At 41.0% G+C, this 27,572-nt stretch overlaps 1 protein-coding gene and 1 long non-coding RNA gene across 11 annotated transcripts in view; one reads left to right on the top strand and one right to left on the bottom strand.

Moving 5' to 3' along the window:
- Positions 1–26,474, top strand: part of LOC307217656 (membrane cofactor protein-like) — a 62,047-nt gene extending 35,573 nt beyond the window's left edge. For 2 of the 9 annotated variants that reach the window (XM_079979304.1, XM_079979306.1), the window contains 12 exons: positions 151–339; positions 7,105–7,201; positions 8,878–8,963; positions 10,696–10,893; positions 13,098–13,280; positions 13,380–13,430; positions 17,417–17,482; positions 18,130–18,165; positions 18,430–18,474; positions 21,268–21,297; positions 22,433–22,508; positions 25,585–26,474. In XM_079979304.1, coding sequence (XP_079835430.1) covers positions 151–339; positions 7,105–7,201; positions 8,878–8,963; positions 10,696–10,893; positions 13,098–13,280; positions 13,380–13,430; positions 17,417–17,482; positions 18,130–18,165; positions 18,430–18,474; positions 21,268–21,297; positions 22,433–22,508; positions 25,585–25,672 — 1,145 coding nt within the window. In that variant the 3' untranslated portion in view covers positions 25,673–26,474. The remainder of the gene's footprint in view (positions 1–150; positions 340–7,104; positions 7,202–8,877; positions 8,964–10,695; positions 10,894–13,097; positions 13,281–13,379; positions 13,431–17,416; positions 17,483–18,129; positions 18,166–18,429; positions 18,475–21,267; positions 21,298–22,432; positions 22,509–25,584) is intronic. The other 7 variants (XM_079979307.1, XM_079979305.1, XM_079979309.1 and 4 more) reach the window with 7 other exon arrangements.
- The window catches only part of LOC307218041, a 355,464-nt gene that overhangs the window by 157,779 nt on the left and 170,113 nt on the right, over positions 1–27,572 (bottom strand). The gene's annotated exons all lie outside the window — the stretch shown is intronic.

Genomic DNA, 27,572 nt, shown 5'->3' with positions numbered 1-27,572 from the left:
TAAATGAAATCCAGGAATCTATTAGGACATGGCTCTCATTAGATCCCATTAGAGGAAAATTTCTTTATGAGTCATCCAGTGTTCAATGCTACAATGAACCTTCACTTCGCTCTCATAGCTTCTAAGCTTCCTATCAATTTTTATTTCCAGGTGATTGCACCCATCTAAATGTACCTAATGCTAGCCTAAGGAGTGGGGATCCAAAAGACAGTTATCCGGCTGGGACTGTTTTGCAGTACCGTTGCATTCCAGGTTATGAGCCTATTCCTGGAGCGACTCTTTCTCTTACGTGTCTTGCCACTTCAAGATGGTCAACAGAAAATCCAAAGTTTTGTCAAGGTGAGTTTCACTTACTTTGCAGAATATGTAAAACTATCGAACAGCCACCTTAGATCAGAGCAGTGGATTAGAGGAGATCCAGACACTTCAAAAAGGAAATAATACAGAAGGGTTTTCTATTGTAGTATGTTGAGGGATTAAATTGGGAAACTAGAATATTCTAAGTATTACTCCTCCCAGTGGTGGACTTAGGTGGTGGATGCCATTGGGACTGTAGTCACAGCGGTGCTTCTAAGAAACAAGAACAGAGAAATAGCAGCCTGGGAGGAACCCCAAAGTTTGCAGAAGTACCAAATAACAACTTTTAAGAAACCAAATACAGTGGTGCCCCGCAAGACGAACGCCTCGCAAGACGGAAAACCCGCTAGACGAAAGGCTTTTCCATTTTGGAGGCGCTTCACAAAACGAATTTCCCTATGGGCTTGCTTCGCAAGACGAAATGTCTTGCGAGTTCCTGCGGGTTTTTTCCCCTTTTTCCTCCCTTTTCCTAAGCCGCTAAGCCGCTTATCAGCTGATCCGCTGATAAGCCGCTTATCAGCTGATCCGCTAAAAGCCGCTAAACCGCTAATAGCGCTAATCCGCTAAGCTGTCAATGGGCTTGCTTTGCAAGACGAAAAAACCGCTATACGAAGAGCCTCACGGAACGGATTAATTTCGTCTTGCGAGGCACCACTGTAGGCAAAAATAGCCTGGTGAAGATGGAACATGAATAATAATAATAATAATAAATTTTATTTACACCCTGCCCTCCCCAGCCAGAGCTGAGCTCAGAGCAGCTAGGTAAAGGTAAAGGTACCCCTGCCCGTACGGGCCAGTCTTGACAGACTCTGGGGTTGTGCGCCCATCTCACTTAAGAGGCCAGGGGCCAGCGCTGTCCGGAGACACTTCCGGGTCACGTGGCCAGCGTGACATCGCTGCTCTGGCCAGAGCCAGAGCTAGAGCCGCACACGGAAACGCCGTTTACCTTCCCGCTGGTAAGCGGTCCCTATTTATCTACTTGCACCCGGAGGTGCTTTCGAACTGCTAGGTTGGCAGGCGCTGGGACCGAGCAGCGGGAGCGCACCCCGCCGCAGGGATTCGAACCACCGACCTTTCGATCGGCAAGCCCTAGGTGCTGAGGCTTTAACCCACAGCGCCACCTGCGTTCCTCAGAGCAGCTAGCACCAATAAAATCACAGTAAAAACATAATAGGGGGAAAAGAGGGGGGGGGAGGGAAAAAAATTAAAATACAGATTAAAATGCAATTTAAAATGCAGCCTCATTTTAAAGTAGCTGATAAGGTGGTTATCAGGTGGTTGGCTAACAGCCGGGGGCGGGAACTGAATGGAGAGGATGAATTTGTTTGGTGGAGAAAGGGCCTGACTGGCTGCCTACCAACCTTCTCTTGGAAGGTGACGGAATATCACAGCATTTTGTTGTAGCTGGTCCTATTTGTTCTTTCTAATGCTGCTTCTTTCTAGTCCTTTGCACTGTTGGCCATTATTTATTTTGATTCCAAAGTTCCATACACAGAAAAGTATTTCCTTGTGTTTAAACTGAACCTGTGTTATGTTAAGCATGATGTGTCCTTCCTAGTTCTAGAATTAGATGTAATGGTAGGCTCCTGTTCTCTATTCACTGCCACATTCTGCATTCAAATGCATTTTTCTTGCATATCTCTGAAGTATTCCCTTTTAAATTTAACAATGATTACCACATAGATGAGGGTTCTGCTTCAAGCAATCCAAATATATAAAAGATGAGATTGACCCCAAAAAGGCTTAAAACTGGCCTTGAGATGTCAACATGTTTGATATACTGTTCTGATTGTTAAGCCATATTAAATAACTTTTACTAGCTATAACATCTTATTTTCCAAAGCTTTGTTCATGTGACTAATTCTGTTCAAATTTATAAGGTTGCTCAATTAACATACAATTAACCAGTAGGAATTTATTGGCTCCTTGTTATGTTCTGAACTACCTCTTACTCTCCAGTACCTCATATCTGTTGCTCATTTCCTTCTCTATCTGATCTTAAGTCCCTATCTTGCCCACCTAACACACCTTAATTGGATTTTTGAGGAGGCTGTGTCATGTATTTATAGTATACGACTGTGACATAAAGCTCAGAAAGACCAGTGTGGTGATGCAGTGCTGCAAAATTCCACCAGGGTGGTGTAGCTTGTAGGGCGCTGGCTGCAGGTGCAGCTTGCCTGAGGGAGGGGGAGTCAGCACCTTGGGAGGGAAAAGGAAAGGCAGTTGAGAGTTGATGTTCTTTGTGTTTTGCTGGATAGGAGCATAACTCCTGAGCTGTGTGAGAGGGATCTGTTCTGAGGATCATATCTGTAGCCAGGGAAGGAAGTCTCTGAGCTTAGTTTGAAAGATAGTGATAAGTGCCTTTTTTAGGAGTATACAGACAAGAGAAAAACTGGGAAACTGAATAGGGGACAGGAGAAAGAGTTTTTAGGGAACACTCTACTTGGGTCAGGACGCAGGTGGCGCTGTGGGTTAAAGCCTCAGCGCCTAGGACTTGCCGATCGAAAGGTCGGTGGTTCGAATCCCTGCGGCGGGGTGCGCTCCCGCTGCTCGGTCCCAGCGCCTGCCAACCTAGCAGTTCGAAAGCACCTCCGGGTGCAAGTAGATAAATAGGGACCGCTTACCAGCGGGAAGGTAAACGGCGTTTCCGTGTGCGGCTCTGGCTCGCCAGAGCAGCGATGTCACGCTGGCCACGTGACCCGGAAGTGTCTCCGGACAGCGCTGGCCCCTGGCCTCTTAAGTGAGATGGGCGCACAACCCCAGAGTCTGTCAAGACTGGCCCGTACGGGCAGGGGTACCTTTACCTTTACCTTTACCTACTTGGGTCTCCATTCAGTAAGAAGCCTCAGGAATGTGATTTATAAAAGGTTGGGAAACCATGTCGAGGAACCCAAGTATTAAGACCTAAGCTGTAACATCTATACGATTAAGTTTAAGGAACAGAAGTGAAATAACTGAAAAGAAGCTGTGTGTTTGCCACCTTGTATGGAAGCCCTATAACATCCACTAAATTTAATATAAATATAAATAGTCTGTTTCTTGAAAGATTTCTATCTCCTTACACATCCTTTGTTTTACCAGTTTTGTTCTGTAAAATAAAACCTTTTTTTCCTATTTAATTTCTCCAAGTCTCCAAGAACCAGAGTTTTCCTCATAAAAGCAAAAAAATAACCAGTAGTTAATAGTTGGTTCACCTCATTTTCACAGCCCAAAGCTGTGAGAGACATCGGCAGCAACGCCAGACCTGTGGAATTCCTGGCCTATGAAGGACTTATATCTGGCTGCTTTAGCACCCATTTCCAGGCCAGGAAATTCAGCAGCAGAGTGGTTGTCAGAACATCTGAGAATGGGGGTTAAACCTGTATAGCTCTTGGCCCTGTCCTAGTGAGTCTTCTCTGTTTTATTGTATTTCTATATGAAATATATAGTAAGCTGCCTTGGACAATAATTAGCTGTAAATAAATAGTGAATAGAAATTGTATTAGGCAGCTGCTATAGCAACCTCTTTCCTAAGACATTTAAACTGTACCTGAAGGTTGAACTAGCTTCTTTAGCTGGATGCTTTAGTTGAGATTCCTGCATTGTAGGAGGTTTGACTAGATGACCCTTGGAGTCCCTTCCAACTCTACAATTCTGTGATTCTTATGATATCATGATGGTGAGAGGTGTCAGCAGTAACAGCTGTTTTCCTGAAACGGGTGGGAAGGATCTTGTGTATTTAGCATTTTGGGGGTCCTCAACCTAAAATAATGACTGGATGCTGCCCCAGTCTGATTTTTCCCCCACCATGGCTGGAGATGTAAAATTTCTGAAAAGTTGAAGGAATGTGGGAGGGACTGACATTCTAGGCATGAGGTGGACCAACTGGAAAATATGCACAATATTTTCTTATTGGATCTGACTTCATTATTTTAAGAATATAAGTGCACAGTAGCCTAGCAGGCACAAAAAACTACTGTACTTAAAAGTACTGTACTTAACTGCCCTGTCATATTCATATGAAGGCTGGTAGATCAATTTAATTCATTTGAACAAAATACCTTAGTTTTAACCAGTTGAGATAAACACAAGGGTATGGAAGCAGTATTACAACTTTGTAGTCAAAAAAAGAGAATTTTTAATTATCTCAGTTGTCTTCTTTTTTGATACTAGACAGTGTCAGCACTAACAAAACTTAGAACATCTATTTGCCAGAGGTGACAAAAGGATAAGTGTACAATAAGGGAAGAAATGATCTTTCAGCTGCTTTCAACTCATGACGGAGAAAAGAAACCACCCTAAAGGCCGGATGCAGCCAACAGATGACCTTATTATGAAAAACCAATAAAACTGGATACCTGTTAGAGAAGATAGTATTTTCAAGAGCATTTCAGGACTGTCTCTATTTTGCAGGTGGGATCCAATCTAATACCCACAAATTCAGACAGCACAATGTATTTGGTGCCTTTGTGCAGCAAACATGCTGCTTTAAAAAAATAGGCTTCTTGCAGTAAAGTGTGTGACAGGAAAATGTACTGAAGATTGTGGTATAACAGTTTTTTGACACAATGTTGTATAACCTCTCTACACACAAAAAAAGCATGAATGCTCTAACAGGTCATCTGGAAATGACCTTGGTTCCTGTAGTGTTGTTGGCATCTGTCTCAAGAGATGTGAGCAGCACCCAAATGACCTCCTAGGGATGCAAGCTTGGGTGGTGTGTAAGGATGTGCTGGGCAGCCCAGACCACAAGACTCCCACTTTTGGCCTCTTTTTTTGTAAAAAAAAAAAATTATTAAATTTTCCACACACACCCCAAATTACATTACAGTGGTGCCTCGCAAGACGAAATTAATCCGTTCCACGAGTCTCTTCGTCTAGCGGTTTTTTCATCTTGCGAAGCAAGCCCATTGACGGCTTAGCGGATTAGCGCTATTAGCGGCTTATCGGCTTAGCGGATAAGCAGATAAGCGGCTTAGCGGCTTAGCAAAAGGGGGGGGGAGGGGAAAAACCCCCGCAGGAACTCGCAAGACATTTTCGTCTTGCAAAGCAAGCCCATAGGAAATTCGTTTTGCGAAGCACCTCCAAAATGGAAAACCCTTTCATCTAGCGGGTTTTCCGTCTTGCGAGGCATTTGTCTTGCGGGGCACCACTGTATAACATATATCATAATTCACCAATCCCAAATTATCCCTCCCCTCCCCCAACTTCTCTCAACTTCCTTTTTCTAGGTTATTTTCAATATCAAATCCTGCTTATTTCCTTTCCATTCATTTTTTATATTTAATCTTATAATTTATACAAATTTTGTTATTTGTAAATGTTTACTTAAAACCTGCTAATGAGTCCAATTCTTTGCATTGTTTCTGTAGATAAACCGAAAATGGTTCCCAATCTTCTTTAAAGGATTTTTTCCCTTATTTCTTAGTCTGTCAGTTTTGCCATTTCGGCATATTCTGTAAGTCTTTCTTTCCATTCTTCTTTCATTGGTATTTTATCGCTTTTCCATCTTTGTGCCAATAACATCCTTGCCGCAGTTGTAGCATACATAAAAAGTCTGTGTTTCCCCTTTAGCAAATCTTGACCTAAAATTCCTAGCAAAAAGGTTTCTGGGGTTTTAACAAAAGTTACCTTAAACATTTTTTTCATTTCATTATACAGTGGTACCTCGAGTTAAGTACTTAATTCGTTCTGGAGGTCCGTTCTTAACCTGAAACTGTTCTTAACCTGAAGCACCGCTTTAGCTAATGGGGCCTCCCGTTGCTGCCGCACCGCCGGAGCACGATTTCTGTTCTCATCCTGAAGCAAAGTTCTTAACCTGAAGCACTATTTCTGGGTTAGTGGAGTCTGTAACCTGAAGTGTATGTAACCTGAAGTGTATGTAACCCAAGGTACCACTGTTTTACAGTTCCACCATAAATGATAAAATGTGCCTTCCTTCTCTTTATACTTCCAACACTTATTGGAGCTTGATCTATACATTTTTGCCATTTTCATTGGAGTAATATACCAACGGTAAATCATTTTCATATAATACTCTTTTAATAATATGCAGTCAGTAAATTTCAAATTTACTCTCCATAATTTCTCCCAGTCCTCTAATTGTATCTTGTGCCCACTTAATCATTGTGGATTTCACCTCCTAATCTTTGGTCTCCCATTCTAATAAAATACTATACATCTTTTTTTAATAGTTTAAAATTTTCATCTACAATTTCTTTCTGGAATCTAGATACTGTATAACAAAAACCTTTCTTGTTATCTTCTTTAAATATCTCATTTAATTTTTGATATTGCAACCAGTCTTGAACATGTTCTCTTATTTCATCAAAGTCTTTAAGTTTCAATTTTCCTTCTTTCTCCTCTAACAACTCTTTATATGTAGGCCAGACTTTTTCCTCTATTTTTTTTTTTTTTTACTATTATTGTTTCTATTGGCCCACTTTTGGCCTCGTTAATGTAGTCCAAAGGAAAGTGGAGCAATTTGTTTGGCACCAGCTTGGCTGCAGGAGGCTTACGAGGCGCCATCCAACCATCTTAGGGACTCTGTTCTATATAGGGTTTACTCCTTAGACATTTCTTATCCTGAAGATATCCTGCAGTGCAGCGGAGGTTTAGGATCAGAGCTTTCCTTCTCCTAGATGGGCTACCTTCCAAGGTTGAGGAGCCCCGTCTGTCCCTAATCTGTCTATACGATACCCTTTTTAAAAAAAGGAATGAATGAATCAAGGTTGCATGTGCTAATGCCTGTTCTGATTTTTCTTTTAGGAAGGCTATGTCCTGCTATTACTCTTGAGAATGGCAGAATAATAAAAGCAACAGACATGCGATTAGGTGATGAAATAACTCTAGGCTGTAATGAGGGGTGAGTTTTAAGTCAACGTTTGTAACACCTTGCTTTGTTTAAAACTCCTGGGAGGGGTTGGTGACAGACACATATTAACTGCTACCATATTAAGCATTACTGTACTCTTAAAAATTTGCTCTATCTTATAATTAGAATCATGGGTGTCCACAGAGAGGGTAAGGTGGGGAGTAAATGCTCCAAATAAATTAATAAAGAGGGAACAGATCTACTGTTTCTGGTTGATTCTACTACCTAAGCAGTGGCAATTTGTATTCAGATTTTTCATTTTGTTTCCAGGCAGCCCTCTGTTTATGCACATTCAATATGGGAGCAACTGTGTATATGCACATTGCGCCGAACCTGGAAGTGACCTGCACAAACATCATAAAGATGTCACTGAAACATCATGGGGTGGAGCGGGGTATTAGCAGGTTTTTTTTCCAATGGGTTTTAATTATACATGATTTAACCAGCATGCACAGTGCTTTGGAACGTAACCCCGGTTAAACAGGGCTCCCCGTAATTCTCATTTGGCAGAACCACTGTCTTTCTATGGTTGGACAGCATCTGAATATCTTTCCAATCACTACTGAAATCCTCAATTCTTTCCCTGTTTCCATTTGCTCCTTGCAGCCCTTAAGTGATTGCACTGCTGCCACAAGCCACTTCACAGCTCACTTCACAGAAAAACAATATGCCAGAATAGCACCATTACCATTAGATAATAATAATAATAATAATAATAATAATAATAATAATAATTTATTAGACTACACTTCAGGGTTGTCATATATTACTTTAACTTCTCCCTTTCTCCAGCAAAATAGCAAAATAGATATAAGAATATGTTGCAGGGCTTGTTTAACCCACACTTTCACAGTCACAGTCCGCCCCTTGCAATATGGTAAAATAATGATGGGTTTTATAGATAGTGGTGTTGGTATTGTTATTTTTTTTTTATGGTAATCAAGGATGGGGACTCGCATAGTTTTAATGAAATAATACATGTTTAAAAGATAATGAATTCCTGCCTTTACTGCTCCCCTTTGTTTTTAAGGTGACATTCCACTCCCCATCATAGCGCAGTGCAAAACCCTCATTAGATACCTGAATTGTATTTCAAGTAGTTCATATTGACCCGAGGAAGTGCACTATATTGAAATTAGAAAGCCCAGGCTCTCTTATGAAAGCACTACAGCCTGTCATCCAAGCTATCAAGGTTTTTATGTTGATATGACTTTATCTGAGCACTCTTTTTTAAAAAAGAAATAATTCTGTATTGTGAAGTGAAGTGAATTGCTAGGTTGTTTCAACTTAGACTGACAGCAACCAGAGACAAGACTTTTCAGTTGCAGGACCCCATCTATGGAATCCTCTCTTCAGGAAACTTCTCCTGACCATATTTTTGTAACATTTCAGCAACAACAGAGACTTTTTAAGCAGGTTTCATTGAATATTACTTGAACAGATTTTAATACTACTGCTGTTAATATTCGTACTGCTGTGTTGTTTCTTTTTGCTTTTGAACTGGTGGTGGTTGGTTCCATTATTTTCTTTTTGTGTCAACTAGCAGAATTGTGACACTGTAGGGGAGAGTATAGTCTAAATAAGGTATATGTACTGGCTAAGATATATTCTCTATCTGCACACCTACACCCTTTGCACTAAAATATAAGGTTTCTCTTTCCCTTTAGGTACAGAATAATAGGCCAAAAGACTCTTCGATGTTCCCTTATAGACAGCAAAGTTGTTTGGAATAGAGATCTTCCACTTTGCCAACGTAAGATGATTTGTTAATTCTAGCTTATTAAGGTTAATCTCAATGTGTTATAGTGTGGCTCTGTTTATTGCAAGTGTCCTCAACCGATATGTAAAACTCAGGATACTTTCTGATCATGCTCTGTTTATTGCAAGTGTCCTCAACCGATATGTAAAACTCAGGATACTTTCTGATCATGTTCCAGATACTCACCATAATTGTTGTTTCCAACCAGCTGGCTGTATTTGTAGCTTTCCCCAGAGCAGGAAATTTGTGCAATGAAATAACATATGTTAGTTGACAAAATCACATGTTACTGGGAATTCATGAAATTGGTATTAGAGGAGAGAGGAGTTAGATGCATAAGACATTAGAGCAGGGAACCTCTGCCATTCCTTGCAAATGGGTATGTTTCATCAAGAACCCTACACAGCCTGTTCATTAAACAACTTTTCAACGTTCCTAGAAACAGAAAGGATTTGTCCCTCTCAATCTAGTTTTAGTGGAAGTAATGGGAGCAACTTTGCTTCATTATCATTATTCAGAGAGGATCTGAGGGAATAAAGCAGTGTATATAGAACATCCACACATTGGTGAAAGGGGTTAGTTTGAGGACCTCCAGAAGATCCTCTTCTCTGTGGTGATCTTGTATAGGGAGGTAGAGAACCATCCCTGGAGGAAAATTGGGATAAAAATATAATAATAAGCAGATTAAAGAAGTAAAAAATTATTAGACTTCAACGTATTCCATTTTTTTTACCTATTTGTCTTGGGCTCACCTTTTTGCTTGGGTGTTTAAAACTTAACAATCGCCCATGAGGAGTTTGAATTTGCGTCATTCACTGGTTGCCCCATATCATTTTTGGGGACCTATCTTCCACATGTGTGTGGATTGAGGAGAAATTATGTACCTTGATTACTGGAAGCCTCCTGAAACATCATTAAGCTTTTCAGCTGAAACAGTTCCTTCTTGGCAACTTTGCATAGCTTTCGAGTGGCTTTGCTGGGTAGGAATGTTCCCTCCTCCTTCCAGTGGTTTTCAGGGGTTCAGGCTTTGTTATTTCTCTGTGTTCAGCTGTGAAGGCAGCCTTGTCTCCATTGACGTACATGGGGAGAAATAAAGGCTGTACCCCTGGTAATAGTGAGGAAGCTGAGGATAGTGGAATCCCTACACAAGGGGCCACAAGGACCATCCTGGGGAGCAGGGGTTCCCGCTCAACTGTTTTCAGAGGACAGCTTTTATTCCCTGGTTTTACTGCCTCCATAAATTTCCATGAAGAAAATAAAGCCCACTGTAAAAATAAAAGCTGGGAGGAAGTTTTCTCCATCAAGGAACCTTGGGGCAACAGAGTTCTTGGTTGTGGGTTGGGTTGTTGTGTGTTTTTTTTTGTGTGTGTGTACTATTTATCCCCCCCCCAGCTTTCTTGATAACTCTTTTTTCTATAGCAGTCCCTGCTTTGAAGTTGGCATGGGGGCTTTGGTAGCTTCCCCTGTGTATATTTAGGGGCAACCTGCTTCACAGAAGACCCAGTTTGCTTTGGAGGAGGTGGAAATATCTTCACAACAGCCCACTGTTTCAGTGTTTGGGTGTCATCCAAAAAGAATGCATATGCCTATAATAAGTATCAAATGATTACTTTATAAAATGAAACATCTTTTCAGTGAAAATAAATTTAGTCCAAATACCCCACTAACAGGGATGCTCTTGCAATTGTAGTCTAACTGAACTGTTAATGTTGCTTCTGCTTCCCAGGAATCCCCTGTTTCCCCCCTCCTGACATTGCCAATGGCGTACACACTGGCAAAGGTTTCCATGAGTTTGACCATGGCACAGCAATAACGTATACCTGTAACCCTACTTTCTCCCTTATTGGAAGCCCAACCATTACGTGTTCAACTGCTGCAGATGGTATAAATGGAGAGTGGCGTCCAGCTGCACCTGAATGTAAAGGTGATGGAAATTTATGCTTGGTAGCTTCCTTGTGATACGTTAATGTAAATAAAGTTATTGCTAGAATGAACTATATTTGTAAGCTGCTGCTGCTATTCAGCCTCTGAGGTTTTCAGTGGGATTGAGATGCAGTATGAGATGTGCAATAGCATTGCACCCTCAATGAGTAGCTTGTTTTAACCTGAGTTATTTTGAGGGAAGCTTATGGCCTGATCCAGTCAAGGATAGCCACTATTAAGTCACATTGAAAACAAAGAAACTTAGATTTAGTTGTGAGTAATTTATTCCATTGAGGGACGCGGGTGGCGCTGTGGGTTAAACCACGAAGTCTAGGGCTTGCCGATCAGAAGGTCAGCGGTTCGAATCCCTGCGACGGGGTGAGCTCCCATTGCTCGGTCCCTGCTCCTGCCCACCTAGCAGTTTGAAAGCACGTCAAAGTGCAAGTAGATATATAGGTACTGCTCTGGCGGGAAGATAAATGGCGTTTCCGTGCGCTGCTCTGGTTCGCCAGAAGTGGCTTAGTCATGCTAGCCACATGACCCGGAAGCTGTACGCCGGTTCCCTCGGCCAATAAAGCGAGATGAGCGCCGCAACCCCAGAGTCGGTCACGACTGCACCTAATGGTCAGGGGTCCCTTTACCTTTACCTAATTTATTCCATTAGTTTCATTTCGACTTAAGCATTACTACCTTTAGCAGGAATGGGTTGTTGTGTTCAGAGTACAATGAATAATCAAAATAATATAAATTTCCTGCAATACATGGAGGGAAGAGTATTAAGTAGTAATTGCTATTCTTTGCTGGGTTTTCTTCCTTTCTTTTTTTTTGGCTGTCCACATTCCAAAATGCTTTGAGAAGAAATCAGTTATCACTAAAATACGTAATAACCTAATGTTACCTCTTAGTATAGAGGCATAACACTATATGCTGCATTTCAGCTTCATAGAAAATGACTTGCATATGTGAGTTGCTTTTTTAAGAACAATACTCAGTAAGTAGAGATTGTCAAGTATACCTTGGTGAAATCACTTCAGCAGATGGTCTGTGAGCCAATCAATGATGTAGTCACATTGCTGAAACTAAGCAGATTTGGGTCAGATCTGATCAGTTCACTGCCCAGATGGAAGGAAGGCAGGTTATAATTGTACTAAACAAATAAACACACCCTTTAACATCCAAATCTGAGGCACTGTGTAACCTGGTCCAAAGTTACAGAGGGCTTTAAATAGTTCTTAGCAATTTCTAGAAAGCCGTCCTTGAAGTATGGGATTGTAATAGTATAATTGCAGGGACAGTGTTACTGTTTTTAGAGGTTAGTCTTTTGAGTCTAATCTGATTTTATCACTTTAATAGTTTCTGTCTTTGAGTTTATAGACCTGTCAAATAAATAATGTAATATAATGAAGTTACAGTGGAACCTCTACTTACGGGCATAATCCGTTCTGGAGGTCTGTCCACTGGTTGAAACGGTACGCTAGAAGAAGCGTATTGTGCGCATGCGCATTTGGTGGTAGCATGCTTCTGCGCATGCGCAGACGGCAGCAGCCACTTCTGTGCACACGCAGGTGGCAGAAGCCGCTTCCGTGCATGCGCGAATTGGGCCAATCTGGTGTGTACTTCCGGGTTTGCCGCGGATGCAACTTGGAACGTCTATGAAACGAGAGGTATGTAAGTCAAGGTTCCACTGTAGTTGTTTAAATCCACAATAAGTGGACTCCTCTTTTGTGTCCACTTTCAATTTGGAATATGCAGATTCTGTTAAAAAAAAATATGTTTTGCCAAATTTGGGTGGTTCTTGGTGGTTTGCAAGTATAAAGTCCCTGCTGCTTCTTTGGTGGAGACATTGGCCTGGTTTGCATAGAAGCCACTGTTTAACAAGTCATAAGTAAATGTGAATTATCTCACAGATAATAATGCAAACCATTGCTTACTTTTCCAGTTTGCTATCTTTTCCAGTCTCTCTTCCATTGTGTCTTTGCAGTTTGGTGAGTGTCTGAGATGGGGCGGCCAAACAAACCACAGTTAAGAAAAGGGTGCTGCACCCACATGTAATGCCAATCCACAGTTCAAACAAACTGGAGTTTAAACACAAACAACTGTGGTTTGCTGGCAGTAAATGAACCATAGTTAAATCATTGTGCATGGTTTAATAACCCATAGGTTAATTAACAAGTATCTTTTAAAATGCTGCTTATCTCTTTTTAGTTGTCAGCTGCCATAGACCCTCTATTGAGAATGGAGGATTGACAACTACATTTCGACCTACATATGAATATAATAATATTATAATGTATTTTTGTGAACGTGGATACACTCTGGTGGGCAGCGACAATAGTAAATGTGGGGCTGACAACGTATGGCATCCTCCTCCTCCAAAATGTCTCAAGGGTAAGTATCACAAGGGCTCCTTGGGTGGAAAAGCAGGGTATTGTGTTGCACTTTAATGCAAAACATCCATATTTCTTTGCCTCCTCTCTTTTCTTGCAGGTATTTTCACCACTGTTGTTCCAGGTCATGGAAATACAACTTCTAACACAGGTGAATTAGAAAAAATGGGACTTCAATCTCTCAATTTTCAGTTTGTTTGTTTTTTTATCTTGGGTCAACTGCTTCAGCTGCAAAGTGAAGTAAGCCATCCCGCATGATCAAATCAGGAGTTCAAAAATTTCCAAAGCATTTATATTTTATGTTTTAATTGAACAATATTTAATTATTAAAATCTTTGAAAGTGGTTTACCAAAAATATACATTAACTGGGGCTGTGCCCTTGTGTTGCTCACCAGCCCCGTGTGCCTACCTTTCAGACACTCCCTATCTCCCGCATGCTCCCAGCTCCTTACATTCTGCAGTGGCATCTGGTGAGGCAGTATGAGTGGGGCTTTGTTGCTTTCCTGACTTCTCAGGTCACAGCCACTTGTCAAGATCGGGTAGAGTGAGGCACATGTGTCTGGTGGACCTCTTTGGAGCTTGTTTCTCCAGTAAGCAGCAACCAGCCCGTGGTATTGAGAAGTGGCTTTCCCCTTTCACTACCCACTCCACATGCTTGGGTGACCAACTCACTCACTGTGCTACCTTGGGCTGCCTGCCACCAATGGGCAGAATGTCAAAAGCCAGAAGCATTTTCTCTCCTTCACCCTCCCCACCTTAGCCCAGAGAAGAAAGCCTGTAGTTTTGAAATGCAGGTTTCCTTCTCTCCAGAGTGGCAGCAATGTGGACCTAGCAGCGGCAACTTCCTGGGCAGCTTGCTTGCTTTGCTCACTCCACCAGCCTGTTCAGACATTTCTTTCTGCCCACTGCTAGCGATGAGGGTAGTAATGGTCATGTGCTCCGCTCGCTTGAGGCTTTCCTCATCCTGTTTAAACTTGACTGCTCATGTGCACTTGGTCACCAGCCCAACAATGTACAAGTACAAATAAAGTGTTATAGAGAAGGTACAGATAAAATCAGATGTTATAAACAAATTGGCCTATGAAAAATTCAAAATACAAATAAGATCAGCAGTTTAAAAAATATGCATGTTAACTTTCTAAAGCTTATTCCACAGACATATCACAAGAAAAACCTGTTTGTGTGAATCTCATTAATGGCATGCCATACAGAATTTTCTGACTATTAATTTTGAAAGAAGGCATAAATGCATTAGTAGTCAGCACCTGAGAGTGAAAGTGAAAACTTGAAACTGGTAAACAATTCCTTTTTACTCTCATGGAATTATATTTATTATAGAAATTATGTACTGCTCCTCAAGATAAATGTATAGGTCTGTTTGTGTGTTTGGTCATAGTGTCTTGAGCTCAATGTGCATAGATGCAGAGGGAGATAGAAATGCCTATACAATTTAAATTATTGCTCCACCTATGTGGTTTGGTGTGCTCTGAGTAGCAACAGCTTTTCAAAGGCTTTTTTGGAGTACCGTATTTTTCGCTCTATAACACGCACCTGACCATAACACGCACATCGTTTTTAGAGGAGGAAAACAAGGGAAAAAACATTCTGAATGAAACAGTGGATGTATCATTTTTGGGCTTCATGCTGTGGCCACAGACATGTGATCTGATGGTGAATTTGGGGTGACCCAATGCAAAAATCCTGAGAATTCCTGTGGATCCATGCTTTGTAACCACATTTTTGCACCATTGCAGCCCCAGGCAACAGTGGGTGCGTGATTTTTTTGGTGCAGGCTGTAGCCATGGACATGCTTTGTGATCTGATGGTGAATTTGGGGTGACCCAATGCAAAGATCCTGAGAATCCCTGTGGATCCATGCTTTGTAACCACATTTTTGCACCATTGCAGCCCCAGGCAACAGTGGGTGCGTGATTTTTTTGGTGCAGGCTGTAGCCATGGACATGCTATGTGATCTGATGGTGAATTTGGGGTGACCCAATGCAAAGATCCTGAGAATCCCTGTGGATCCATGCTTTGTAACCACATTTTTGCACCATTGCAGCCCCAGGCAACAGTGGGTGCGTGATTTTGGGGGGGGCAGGCTGTAGCCATGGACATGCTATGTGATCTGATGGTGAATTTGGGGTGACCCAATGCAAAGATCCTGAGGATCCATGTGGATCCATGCTTTTTAACCATGTTTTTGCACCATTGCAGCCCCAGGCAACAGTGGGTGCGTGATTTGGGGGGGGGCAGGCTGTAGCCATGGACATGCTATGTGATCTGATGGTGAATTTGGGGTGACCCAATGCAAAGATCCTGAGGATCCATGTGGATCTATGCTTTGTAACCACATTTTAAGTGGGGAGTGAAGGAAAAACAAAGAAGGGACATGAGAGGGGTGTGCAGAGAAGCAGCTGGCTAAGAATGCAGGAGAGGGATTTAACGGGAGGGAGGAAAGAAAGGCAAATGTTTCCCCCCACCCAAGCCAGCCATCTCTCTCTCTCTCTCTCTCTCTCTCCCTCTCCCTCTCCCTCTCCCTCTCCCTCTCCCTCTCCCTCTCCCTCCCTCCCTCCCTCCCTCCCTCCCCCTCTCTCTCTTCCTCCCCCCCCTCTCTCCCTCCCCCCCTCTCTCTCACTCTCCCCCAGCAGCACCGGAGCACAGAGAGGAATTCCCCTCTGCTTGCCTGGAGGGGAGGGGCTTTCCCTGCTCTTTGTTCCGTTTCAGCAGACACAGCAACGAAACAGAGGAGGGTGGGCAGTAAGACCCTGAGGCAGAATGCAGGAAAGCAGCCGCTTCCTCTTTTCAGATTTCCCTTCTCCGTGAAGCGCCGCGATTTGATTTTTGCCTGATTTTTCGGCTCCAGGGACCACACATTCGCTCTATAACACGCACAGACATTTCCCCTTCCTTTTTAGGAGAAAAAATCTGCGTGTTATAGAGGGAAAAATACGGTAAATACTTTTCTCAGTCCTGATACACAGTGTCCTTTAGTTGGGAGGCTATGATGGGCCTTAAAAACAGACAAAACTGAAGGTTTTGATGCTGTAGGTTCTCAGTAATATGTAGGCTGCCTAGTAGACATTAAAGTTAAAAGCTTGCAGACAGAAATTTGATTTTAAAATAATAAAATTGAGAATGAGTATATGGCAGGTCCTCTACAATATCGAGTTGTTGGTCTCCAGATGATGTTGGACTCATAAGTCATATCTTTTATCATGCTACTGCTGATAGAAGTTGAAGGGCCGCATTTTCCACATTCTTGCTGTAAACTAGCAGTGTAAAACCTCCAGCCCAGGGGCCTAATTATGCCTGCTAGGCCTCTCCATTGGGTTACAAGACGCTGTTGGCCAAGCCACACTCTCCTGCCCTACACTTCACATCATATATGATGTGAAGGGTGGGGCAAGTAAAGATGCAGCTGGGCCAAAAAAGGGTTTGTAGCTTTGGAGGTTAACATGCTTCAGGACAAGCTTCCACTGTTGGGCACCTGCATAGCATCGCTTGTGGCTTTTTGCAAGCCCTGAGAATCAGTTGATCAGCGGTCCTTGCAGAGAGCAGCGTGCATTTCTTTAAAGCCCCAATGATTAGCAAGTTTGACTACCTTTCACACTTGGCCTTTGAGGGGGATAAGGATCTGGCCCACTGATTGGATCCAGTTTCCCACATCTGATGTAAACAAATCCTTGTGAACTGTGCTGGCAATCTGGAAATTTCTCCCTTTCATTCCACCCCTCCTCCTTCATGTCAGTGGCTGCTGCCTGGGATGCTTGCTTGCTCCACTCCTCTTACTCCGCTGGACTGCTCAAATGTTTCTCTCCTTCATTCTTTCTTCCCCACCCACACACTGCTAGTAGTGGTTGCAACAGCAACAGTTGCTTCCTTTGCTTACTTAAAATCTGATGTTAAAAACAAGCCAGCTTTTTAAAAAATCAAATTATGAAGTAGCATCAGCAGTTTTAAAATATATATACATTTTAACTTCCTAAAGCTGATTCCAAAGACTGAGACCAATGAGAAGCTGGTGTCCTGAGACCATATGACACCCCATATGGATTTTTCTGACTCCTGATTTTGAAAGGGCATAAATGGAGAGCTGTCAGTACTTGAATGTTGATATCAGTCTCTTTACACAGCTGGTCCAGGAACGGGGGGAGGAGGAGGAGCAGGAGGAGGAGGTAACACCCTGGACCCTGGAATTGGTAAAGGTTTGCTTTTCACTGTTATTGGTGGGTACATTTTAAAAAGTGGGGAGTGAGCAAGAATTGTGGTTTGTGGCATTCCTTCTGAAAATACTGCATGTTCAGAATTTAGCAAGCTATTTCCCTTAATCAGTGCATTCCATTTCCCTTGTCCTGTCCTATGTTATGCTTTTCTTTTCCAGCAGTCATTCTATTCAACAGCTACTTGGCTCCCTCAGTTCTCATTAGTCTATTTTGAAGGGTTTCCTCTTTAGGTTTTGTTTCTCCAAGCATGCCAATATATCTGTTGTTTCTCAGTGGATGTTCTGACTGCAGTTACAGTCCACACTCAATAATCTGAGTTTGCTTTTAAGAGTGATTAGGGCAAACAGGGTGGTAGAAGTTCAGTGCTAGTGCTAGGCAAAACTGAAATGAAAAAATGTCATTGGGAAAGCTAATGTACAGGAAATTGTGAGAATATGTCTTGTGGAAGAAGTGGAAACATTTGTTCTATTTTATCATTAAATGTAAATTTTATAAAGAGAACAATTGTTCCTTAGGTGTTTAATGCTTTTTAGGAGCTCAGATGCCTTCTGACTGCTTAGTCAAATGTAATCCAACTCCCAAGTTCACTACTTCTTAAAAATGCTGAATTTTCCTTTGGACAGCTTCAACAGCAGACAATCACTCAGGATTTTTGGGGGGTAAATGCTTTGAGTTTTTTCTTCCGTTTAGTTCTTTGTGGGGCCTTTTGCTGGTTTGCATGCTAGAAGGTCCCTTAGGAATGCCTGGCTTTATGTGAATTGTGTAATTTATGGAATGTTTTTTCTGTGCATCAAGGCATTTCTTTTATTGTGTAGGAAATTCTGGCAAAGCTTTCCAGTTTCCTTTGCTTTTCTTTAAAATTTTCTATACTGCTTTTCATGAATTCCAAAGCCAGTGTTTTATAAACTCCCTCTTTTGCATAGGATCTACACACAGTCCAGAGACAAAGCCGCCCAAAGATGACACAGGTAAAACTGAAAGGTGGTGGTGGTAGTGACAGCAAATTAATCAGCTTGTTTTTAGATTAGCTATTGCGCTTCTATTGCAGGGTGTGGCAGCTTTTCTAACACAAGAAATTCTGAGCTGAGAATGGGAACATTCCATTTGAGAAGGCAAGGTGACGTAGGGGAGGATTTCTAGTCTTGTGAAATATTCCAGGAATGTTTCTTACTCAGTCCTTACTAATCAGCTTGTTAGGCGGTGGCAGAATCCAGTGACACATCTCTGTATAATTTCTGTGGCCTTGGTGTCTCTTCCTTGTAGTTCTGAAGGTGAGGGGAAAGCTCATATTTGCTGCTTAGTATCTGGAGACACTGTTTGGCAAACAAGTACCCATAAGAACATAGGAAGTTGCCTTCTACACAGACAGTTGGTGCATCTAGCTCAGTAATGTCAACACTGCCTGGTAGTTCTCCAGGTTTTCAGACACAGGACATTCTGAGCTCTGCCTAGAGATGCTGGGCATCGAACCTAGAACCTTCTGCATGCAGAACAGGTGTACTACCATTTAACTGTGGCCCTTGCCCTTTAGATTTCTCTCCTTAGTATAAAGTGGAAGGGATTAAGCTGGTAAAAATAGTTTGTTTTCTGAAACTTGAGTATTTCTCTTGAGGCTTGCATACCATAAAGTTCAACTTGCATATAATCCTCAACTGAATATATCACCATGGTTGGCTTGTTGTCCCATGATTTCCCAGTGCAGTTCTGGAATTAGGTTTGACTTTGATTAAATCCATTATAATTGTTCTCTTCATTTCTGTAACTCACTGTAGCTAGGCATGATGATGGCTGCACTCCAAATGCCCAAGCAATGTGTTTCCTAGGTTTTGTGTGTTGTCCTGGTACAAGTGATTCATGGGCTGTGCCAGTGGGCTGCTTCTCATTATCAAGAAGAGGATTTCTGAGAAGCCTGTAGCATTTAAAAAAACCCTGAAATAAGAGAATGTTGTCATTTAGACAAATGTTGACAAACAATAACAATGGTGTTTCAACAAGCCCTGTGCTTGTTAAAGCAGAGGCAGTCTCAAATGTGATTTTGGACAAGCCCAGGGACTTAAATACCTATGCCAAGGCCCTCTGACTGGGAATTTATGCCATCCAATATATGCCCAGCCATAAGGCTTTCTAAAATGGTCATTAGGTCAATGGGCAGGGCATACCTTCAGTTTAGTTTTTGCCTCAGGGTATGAGGGTGAGAAAGCTGACAGTTCCACCAAAGCCATGGTCTCCCAATAGAATGGTGAGATGAAACGGGTGGTGAACATGCTCACCCCCAAATTTCCTCATTGTGGAACCAGGGTGGCTCCTTGGTAGTCTGGGGAACTTTGGACTGTGGAAAAAGGTTGATGAAGACTAGAGCACAAGTGGTGGAATTCTTGCTCCAAAGCTAACCAAACACTGCTTAATGGTTTCAGTCACAGAATCCAGAGAGAAGCATTGGAAGTGTGTTTTTGGGCTTCCTGGCACGTGTGGTATAGGGTGCCACAGGAACCTATTTCATCCATAATGCTATTCAGTATCTATATGAAGCTGCTGGGAGTGGTCATTAGGGGTTGGAGCAGGCAAGGTGCCAGCACTATAATCATGACGCTCACCTCTGTCTCTCTATAACATCTGAATCAGTACCTTTATGCAGTAGTGGGATGGGTGGAGGATAATAAACATATGTTGAAACCTGGCAAGATTCAGTACTGTGAGTGAGTTGTGCTTTGTCTGAGAAACTGATCAGTTGCCTGCCCTTGATGGGGTAGCATTCCCCCTGAAGGAGCAGGTATGTAATCTGCAGATGCTTCTGGATCCAGCTTTGTCACTGATGGCCAGGTAGCTTCAGTGGCTAGAAGAGCTTTTTATCAGCTGTACTCGGTATGGCAGTTATGACTATTTGTGGCCCTGGTGAGCTTGACCACAGTAATTCAGGCAGTGGTGAATTGAAATTGGATTATTGCAATGCACTCTATATGGGTCTTCCCTTCTGCTAGATACGGGAACTACAGTTAGTTCAAAGTGCTGCAGCATGGTTGCTGACAGAAGTGAGACTCTCATCTCTGCTCAGAAATCCTATTTGCTGCCCTAACCAAACCCTTATATGCCTACTCAACCTCTTTAATCTGCGGAACTGGCACTGTTACAGGTGCCACATAATATTCATTCCACACCTGTAAGAAATATGTTAACATGACAACACCTATACTTTGGAACTCCCTGCCTAAGGACATCAGTCGCTATACACCTTTTGGGATCTGCTTAAAACACTTTTGTTTAGGCAAGATTAATTTGGCATGTTACCTATTTTTAACTGCCTTTTATTGATAATTTTAATGTTGTTGTTTTTTGGTAAACCACTTAAAGGTTTTATTACCACCAAAATAGTATATAATAGTATATATATGTTGTATATAAATTTATGTATATAACTACATAACTGTCTTGTGACCTAAACTGGTAGTCTCCTCCCCTGTACTGGTCTGCCACCCAGGACTTTTAAGTGAGAACCCCATTTCTTGGTTTTCAGCTGGATCAATTGGATTTCTTATTAATTATAATTATTTATCAGCTAGATAAATGCTTCTAATTAATAATTAGAACATTCAGTCTTCCATTGTCTACTGGAGCAGATTATCTTCAGTTATTAGTTGAACTTTTAACAATACTTTAATGTTACTAAATTTATTCAGAGTGTGCGACAGATGCAAATGCGGTTAGAGAGAGCTAGAATCTGTCACCCTCAAATAACATCTAACTTTCTTTTTCTTCCATTTTAGCACCTAACCACTCCCCAGGAGTTATTATTGGTAAGTAATTACAGAATGAGGTGCAATCCCTCATTGATTTGCCACTGTTCATTCTCCAAAGCCTGGAGTTCAGCAACCATTGTACTTTATTGCCTGGTGGAAATGTGTGTTCCTTCCTTTTTTTTCTCCAGTTTGTGGTTTAAATGTTGAAGACTCCTACTTGAATAAAAATTTTGATTCTTTTGCGAGAATTCTTAGGGTGCAGACAAATATACTTTCTTCCAGGTTCTAGTGTATTTTTATTTTATTTTATTTATTTATTTATTTATTTATTTCCTCCACTACCTTTGCTTCTGTAATGAACATAGCTGGCTCCAAATCCAGCACAGATTTCCTCCATGTTGTGGTTTTTAATGTTCCAGCTTCTGGGCGTGGTTGGTGCTTTAAAATTTTTTCAAGAGAAAAGGTGTTTTGAGCTGGACGCATTACTTGGGTTGAGGAGTTGCTCTCTGATTGCCATTAGGGCCATTCAGTTTGCACAGCTAACATCTGCTAGGAACAGGAAGAACTTGTTTCTAAAACCAATCTCTGAGGAAGACTGCATATCTGCCCGAAAAAGGGTGAGTGCAGATGTACAGTGGACTTGCTGCTCAAGGTATGTATGCGTCTAGAGACTTGCTGTGTCCTGTAACACTTGAACTCATCCACATGAGTGGCTTCAATGTCCATTGAACATTACAAGGTAGCAACTTGTCTGGTGACTTGTTCATACAATTTCATGGACTAATTAAAGTTGTTTAAATCTTACATAGTTTAATAAGCCACATATTTCTAGGATTCCTGGCTTCACTACGAAGTCTGATATTGGATTCAGAGTACAAATAGTGAAAACAAATGGAAGTGGTCAAACACTGAAAGCACAGCTTTTTATGTTAGTTCTTCATGTGCAAAACAAACTGACAGGTTTTTCTCATTGATTTTGATAATTTGTCTATCTTTTGTTAAGTCTGCAGTAGGATTTGGGTCCTGTTTGGAGGTTGTTGTCTCAAACCTATTTTGAAGTTACTGATGTGATTACATTTCAGCCTTTATTTAGAACTGGGGCAGTTTTTTCTTCAACGGAAAAAAAACTATTACTTTGCCTTGTTAATCATTACTACAGTATATCACTGGATTTCTTCTTCTTCCCTTCAAGGATCTGTGGTGGCTGTTTTAATGGGGATTTGTCTTATTGCTGCAGGTTGGAAATACAGATCTTGCTTTATAAAGGGGTGAGTCAGCTCAGGAGAAGCCATATCTAATTCTTTGTAGCTTCGTTTGTGGCAGTGTGAGCTAATAGATGCTTCTTGGCTTCACTTTGCCTTCTATTCACTTACACTTTCCGTATAAATGTGCTTGGTGTTCAGAAAGGGCTTTAGTATTTTTATTATTTATTTATTTGGTGAACAGTTGCACTAATATGGCAGCCCAGAATAAACAGTAACAACTAAAACACAATAATTTTTCTAGAACGGCTAGTCAGTATTTTATCCCATTTCCACCATTGGTGTTCTGAAGTGACAGAAATGCTCTGTCTCAATTTACCGAAGCTGTCCATCCTAATGCAGACTTGACTATGAATATTCTGGCACTAAAAATCCTGCAATCTGCTATTAAATTAAGTCATCAAACACTCTGCTCTAATCTACAGGTGTTGGAACCGTCAAGGGTACTTGCTGTTTGTGATTTTTACTTTCAGACACAGTAAGAAAATGGATTTGTTGAACAATCCTGCCTGAAGCCAGTAGATTTTTTCTGGAAGAATCTAGGCCGGTCCTGTAATCTAAGCCAACAATTTGCAGCAATAATTTATTCTGAACATTTGTCTTGCATGACCTTTCTATTTTTGTGTCCAGGACTGTCCATTTTTGTTGTAGCATTGTATGCATGGTTTAACTATTTTAATATGATGCATGTGTGTATGCAGACAGGTTCGCTTAATTTGTGAACACTAATTAAGGTATTACTGTAGATTAATACAATAATTATTTATTAGTTTTGAATATTCATTGCAATAATTTCTGTAACAGATTGTTCACATGTCTTTTAAGTCTTTAAGATATTCTGAGATTCAGTTTTGATACTAGAGAATACTGATTTTTTTGTCAAAGGCAAGAGATCTTTTGGATTCAGAGGCAGTAACAATACCAGTGGAGAGAAGTTCGGTGATTTTATTAAGTGACAGGCTAAATACAAAATACTAATCAGTGAAAAAGACTTTCAGCAGAGTAATATAACATAAGCAAGACCAGGTATTTCCCCATTCATATGTCGGGAGCCCCAGGGAGAGACCCTTTCTGGTCAACATGCAGGACCCAGCTGGTCTGGGCCTATGTCAAATCTCAAAACTTATGTTTGCATCTGGGAGATTTATGTACTCTAAATTCTTCATAGCTATGTACTTATTGGCACAATGTCCAAAGCCCTCAAACCTGTTTTGGAAGTTGTTATTTAGAAGGCGTGAGGGATATGATAAGCAAATGGACAAGGCCAGCATAATTAACCTTGGGGTCCTGCTGTAGCTATAATACTTCTGGCAGGCGCTTGACCATCAGACAGTAACTCCTGCCCCATTCTGCAGACACCTAACCTTGGAATAGTCAAAGCAATAAAGCAAACAATGCAGGCATGGAGGAATGATTGTACCAACCAACCTACCTCCTCAAAATACACCTTCCAGTGTGGGTTTCCCCAACACTGATATAACCTCATACTCATGATTATGGGAAATATAAATATAATCTATTGTTGGGACTGCCAACTAATTGCCTTAATGTGCATACCAGTAGAAGGCCTAGGTGTGTAGTTCTGCACAAATACTTGTTAAGGAATTGGGGGGGACCCATAGCATTGTGTTGCAATGGGTCTTAGTTTGATTTTTGAGCAACTACAGGGTTATATTTACTTTGAGAATGTTTAAACCCATTAATGGCATCTTACCTGCTTGAAGCTGTTCATGTTTATAGTTTTATATTGAATATTGAGCATCTCCGCCACATTTTAAATGTATTGTAAAGTACAATATTGTCAAGCTTTTCCAGTGCTAAATATAGTCATCCTACTGTATGTGCTGAATAATCTTCTCAATCTTAGTCAAGCAACCTAGAGATTATTCTTTGAATAACATGTTTTGTGTTTGGAGATTCTCTTTTTAGAGCGATCTAGTGAGTTTGTGGGAAAGCATTTTACGTTTCTTTCTCATGATTGTTAAATGTCAAACTGTGAGCAGGCATTGATTAAAGCACAGAAATGAGAAGGACATTGGAATGACCTGCGTGAGTCAGGGACACTATGCTCATGGGTTTCCTTTTCCCCAACTCACCCTCTTTCTTTTCTGTCTCAACTGATCAACCAGTCAAATATTTTCAGCTGCTAGCATGTTTTGTCCTGAATTCAAGAATGTTTTTATGTAGACGGTAACCTGTATTTTTAAATAGTTAATCGTGATGTTATATGACAGCAAAGGACTCTTCTTCCACAGTGTGTAGCAAATAGTTCACCCTGCCTGGGCACAGACACTTCTTAAACGTCATTTAGCAATAGCTACTCCAGCCGTGAATTATAACTATAGTCACATTTAAATACTTGAGTGTTACAGGTGTGTGAGAGAACTACCAATACTCTTTACTAGTGGAAATAAAGTGGTAAGTGAGAAGGGTGGGGCATGCACCTGGCCTCCTGGCGGCCAGGGGTATAGTGCTGTTCCTCATCACCAACCACTTCTAGTGGAAGCATTTCAGTGAGAAATTTTATTTTGTAGGTCACATGACATCCACACAGTTATTCCCATCATCTTGTAATCACTTTATGCAGAGAAGTAGACAAAAGTAAATTCATTCTTGTTGGTAAACAAAAGGCAGTACTCCTCGCTTACAGAAGCTCCATTACTGACACTTGTCCAAGTTTCCCACATGGACAGTGGTGCCTGTGGAATGTTGATTCAAGGGCAGATTCTACAAGGAATGTTAGACGTGACCATTTTTCTATACTGTACTTAGGCTGTCTCTCTCTCTCTTATATCTGTTGTGTTTATATAATCCTAATTCTCTTTATCTGTTTTACTTCTAATATCCTGCAGTTGTTAACAGTCCGTGTATTACTTCTGCTTCTAGAACTAATTTTCTTTCCTAAGAAGTATGGCCACTTCTTCAATGTAAAAGTTGCTTTCAAAATGCCAATAGCATGCAGTGGAATGCTGACGTATTTGTGTGTTGCTTTTTCCTTCCTGACAGGAAGACTAAACAGAATGATATAATGATTCAAACATATCAAAATCAATCAAAAATATTTGTAACTCTTTTTTTACAGAAAAGCTGACCCTTCTTCTGGCAATGCTGAGTCTTACCGTGCAGTTGCCACTCACACAGAAATTGTATTGGAACCCAAAGCCTCCTGATTGGAGTAGAGCTGTGCTCCAGTAAGCTTCCAGCTGATAATTAATTCCCAACAGTTCTTATTTTGAGAACTGGAAATGAGAATTGAATGAAGATCTGCATGGAAAAAGCCAAAGCAATTTTCATTAAAAACTGGGCATCCAGGTTATTCAGCTACTTGAAGCATGAAGCAGTATTGCGCCCCAAGAAAACTGATCATTTGCACTTATTGTTTTTGAATAGAACTGGGTTGCAACTTCCTTTGCAGAATGTGTTTTAAAGTGCCTCAATCAAATACAGCACCAAGAAGAACTTATTACAGTTTGTTTCCTAGAATCTTGTTAATCGCTCGAAGGGGAGGGACAAGTAAAGCTGTTAATATTTACCAAACATTTGACTTCCACAAGCCTTTCTCATGAAGAATTGTAAAAGTTGTCTTGATTTCCTTACATGATCTTAAAAAGTGTGAACAAAAGTAACATGTGCCTAATTGAAAATACTCGTTTTCTTTTTGATATATTTTCATAGGCAAACAAAAACTACTTAACCAAAAAATCAAGGGTCACGTTTACAACAGCTTAATTTCAGTGGAAACAAGTAAAATGATTCTCTTGTTAAGATCAATGTGAGTGAAAAGTGCAGTGCTTCTGATGGTTTGAACTATAGCTTGTTACAGTCATGAAGGTAACTTGTTTGTTATATGCTATTTTAAAATTTTATGTTGAATTGTGCACTTCTTTTGTTTAAATTGATGTATGTATGTATACAGAGAGAAAAATTGTTTCTCTTAGAATGTGTGCAAATAAACTAAAATATTGAATAAAAGGCACTATCATTGGTAGCTTTCTACTCCCAAGAGATAAAAGGAAACTGGTGATGCAGTGCAGCTTGTGTTGATACGGCTAATAGCACATAGCAGTTTCGAATCTGTTTCTCACCATGCAGAGATGCACAATGCAGTGAAAATAGATGTTTGTGGCAAAAACTTCCTGGTAACTTCCTTTACAGCACCCAGACAAGCATTCTGTGCACACATTTTAACTTTGCGCAAAGTATCATGAGATGGTGCCTTGGCTATAAGTATGTGTTCTTGGCATCTCAAAGTAGGCCACGTGCTGTTCTGTATTGCTCCTTTAATTCTGAGTGTTGAATGTGATGGACATGTGTTAACTGGCTGAGATAAAAGTACATACCTTTTTTTAAAGGTCATTTGGTTATGGTAGCTACAATGAGCAATACTAAACATGGCCTTTCCTTGTAATAGTGAGACTTGCATTGTTTGTAACCAATTTCTCCATATTCCCTGCTGTGGAAAAAGGCATCTGTATAGCGGCTTTGTTAATATGTGCATTAATTGAAATGTAATTGGCAGCTGACTGTAGAAATTTATTTTAAGTTGGCAGCTTTTTTATGTAAAAACCCTTAGAACTCAAAGTAGCTAAAGCTTTCCAGATAATTTTGGACCACAACTCCCATCAGCCTCCCAAACATGAATGTTTAACTTTGAGCTTGCCTGTGGCCACCCAGTCCTTCATGCATAGTAAGTCCATGTGCCTGTGAGCCTCTAGTTTGCTCTGCTACTACAATAAAAGCAGGAATAATAGTTCTGTTATCCCCTGCAATCACTGAAGTGTTGCGTACCATACTGGGTCCTGTCTTGGCAGGGGGTTGGACTCGATGGCCCTTGTGGTCTCTTCCAATTCTATGATTCTGCAGTGGGTGACTAGCAGGAGATGCAATTATATGTGTACTCTGAAGTTGCATGTGCATTGGTACTGCAAATCCCTTTCTGTGTTATGTATTTCATACACTGAGAACACTTCAGTGCAGGAAATGCTGTAAAAGGTTGCAGAAGGGAACTGCTTGCTCACATATCCGAGTGTGTGAACATATGCTGGGAAGCCACAACTGACTAAAGCTTTC

Source organism: Podarcis cretensis (genome assembly GCF_951804945.1).
Source record: "Podarcis cretensis genome assembly, chromosome: 6".
NCBI lineage: Eukaryota > Metazoa > Chordata > Lepidosauria > Squamata > Lacertidae > Podarcis > Podarcis cretensis.
This window is presented reverse-complemented; position numbering and strand designations above follow the sequence as displayed.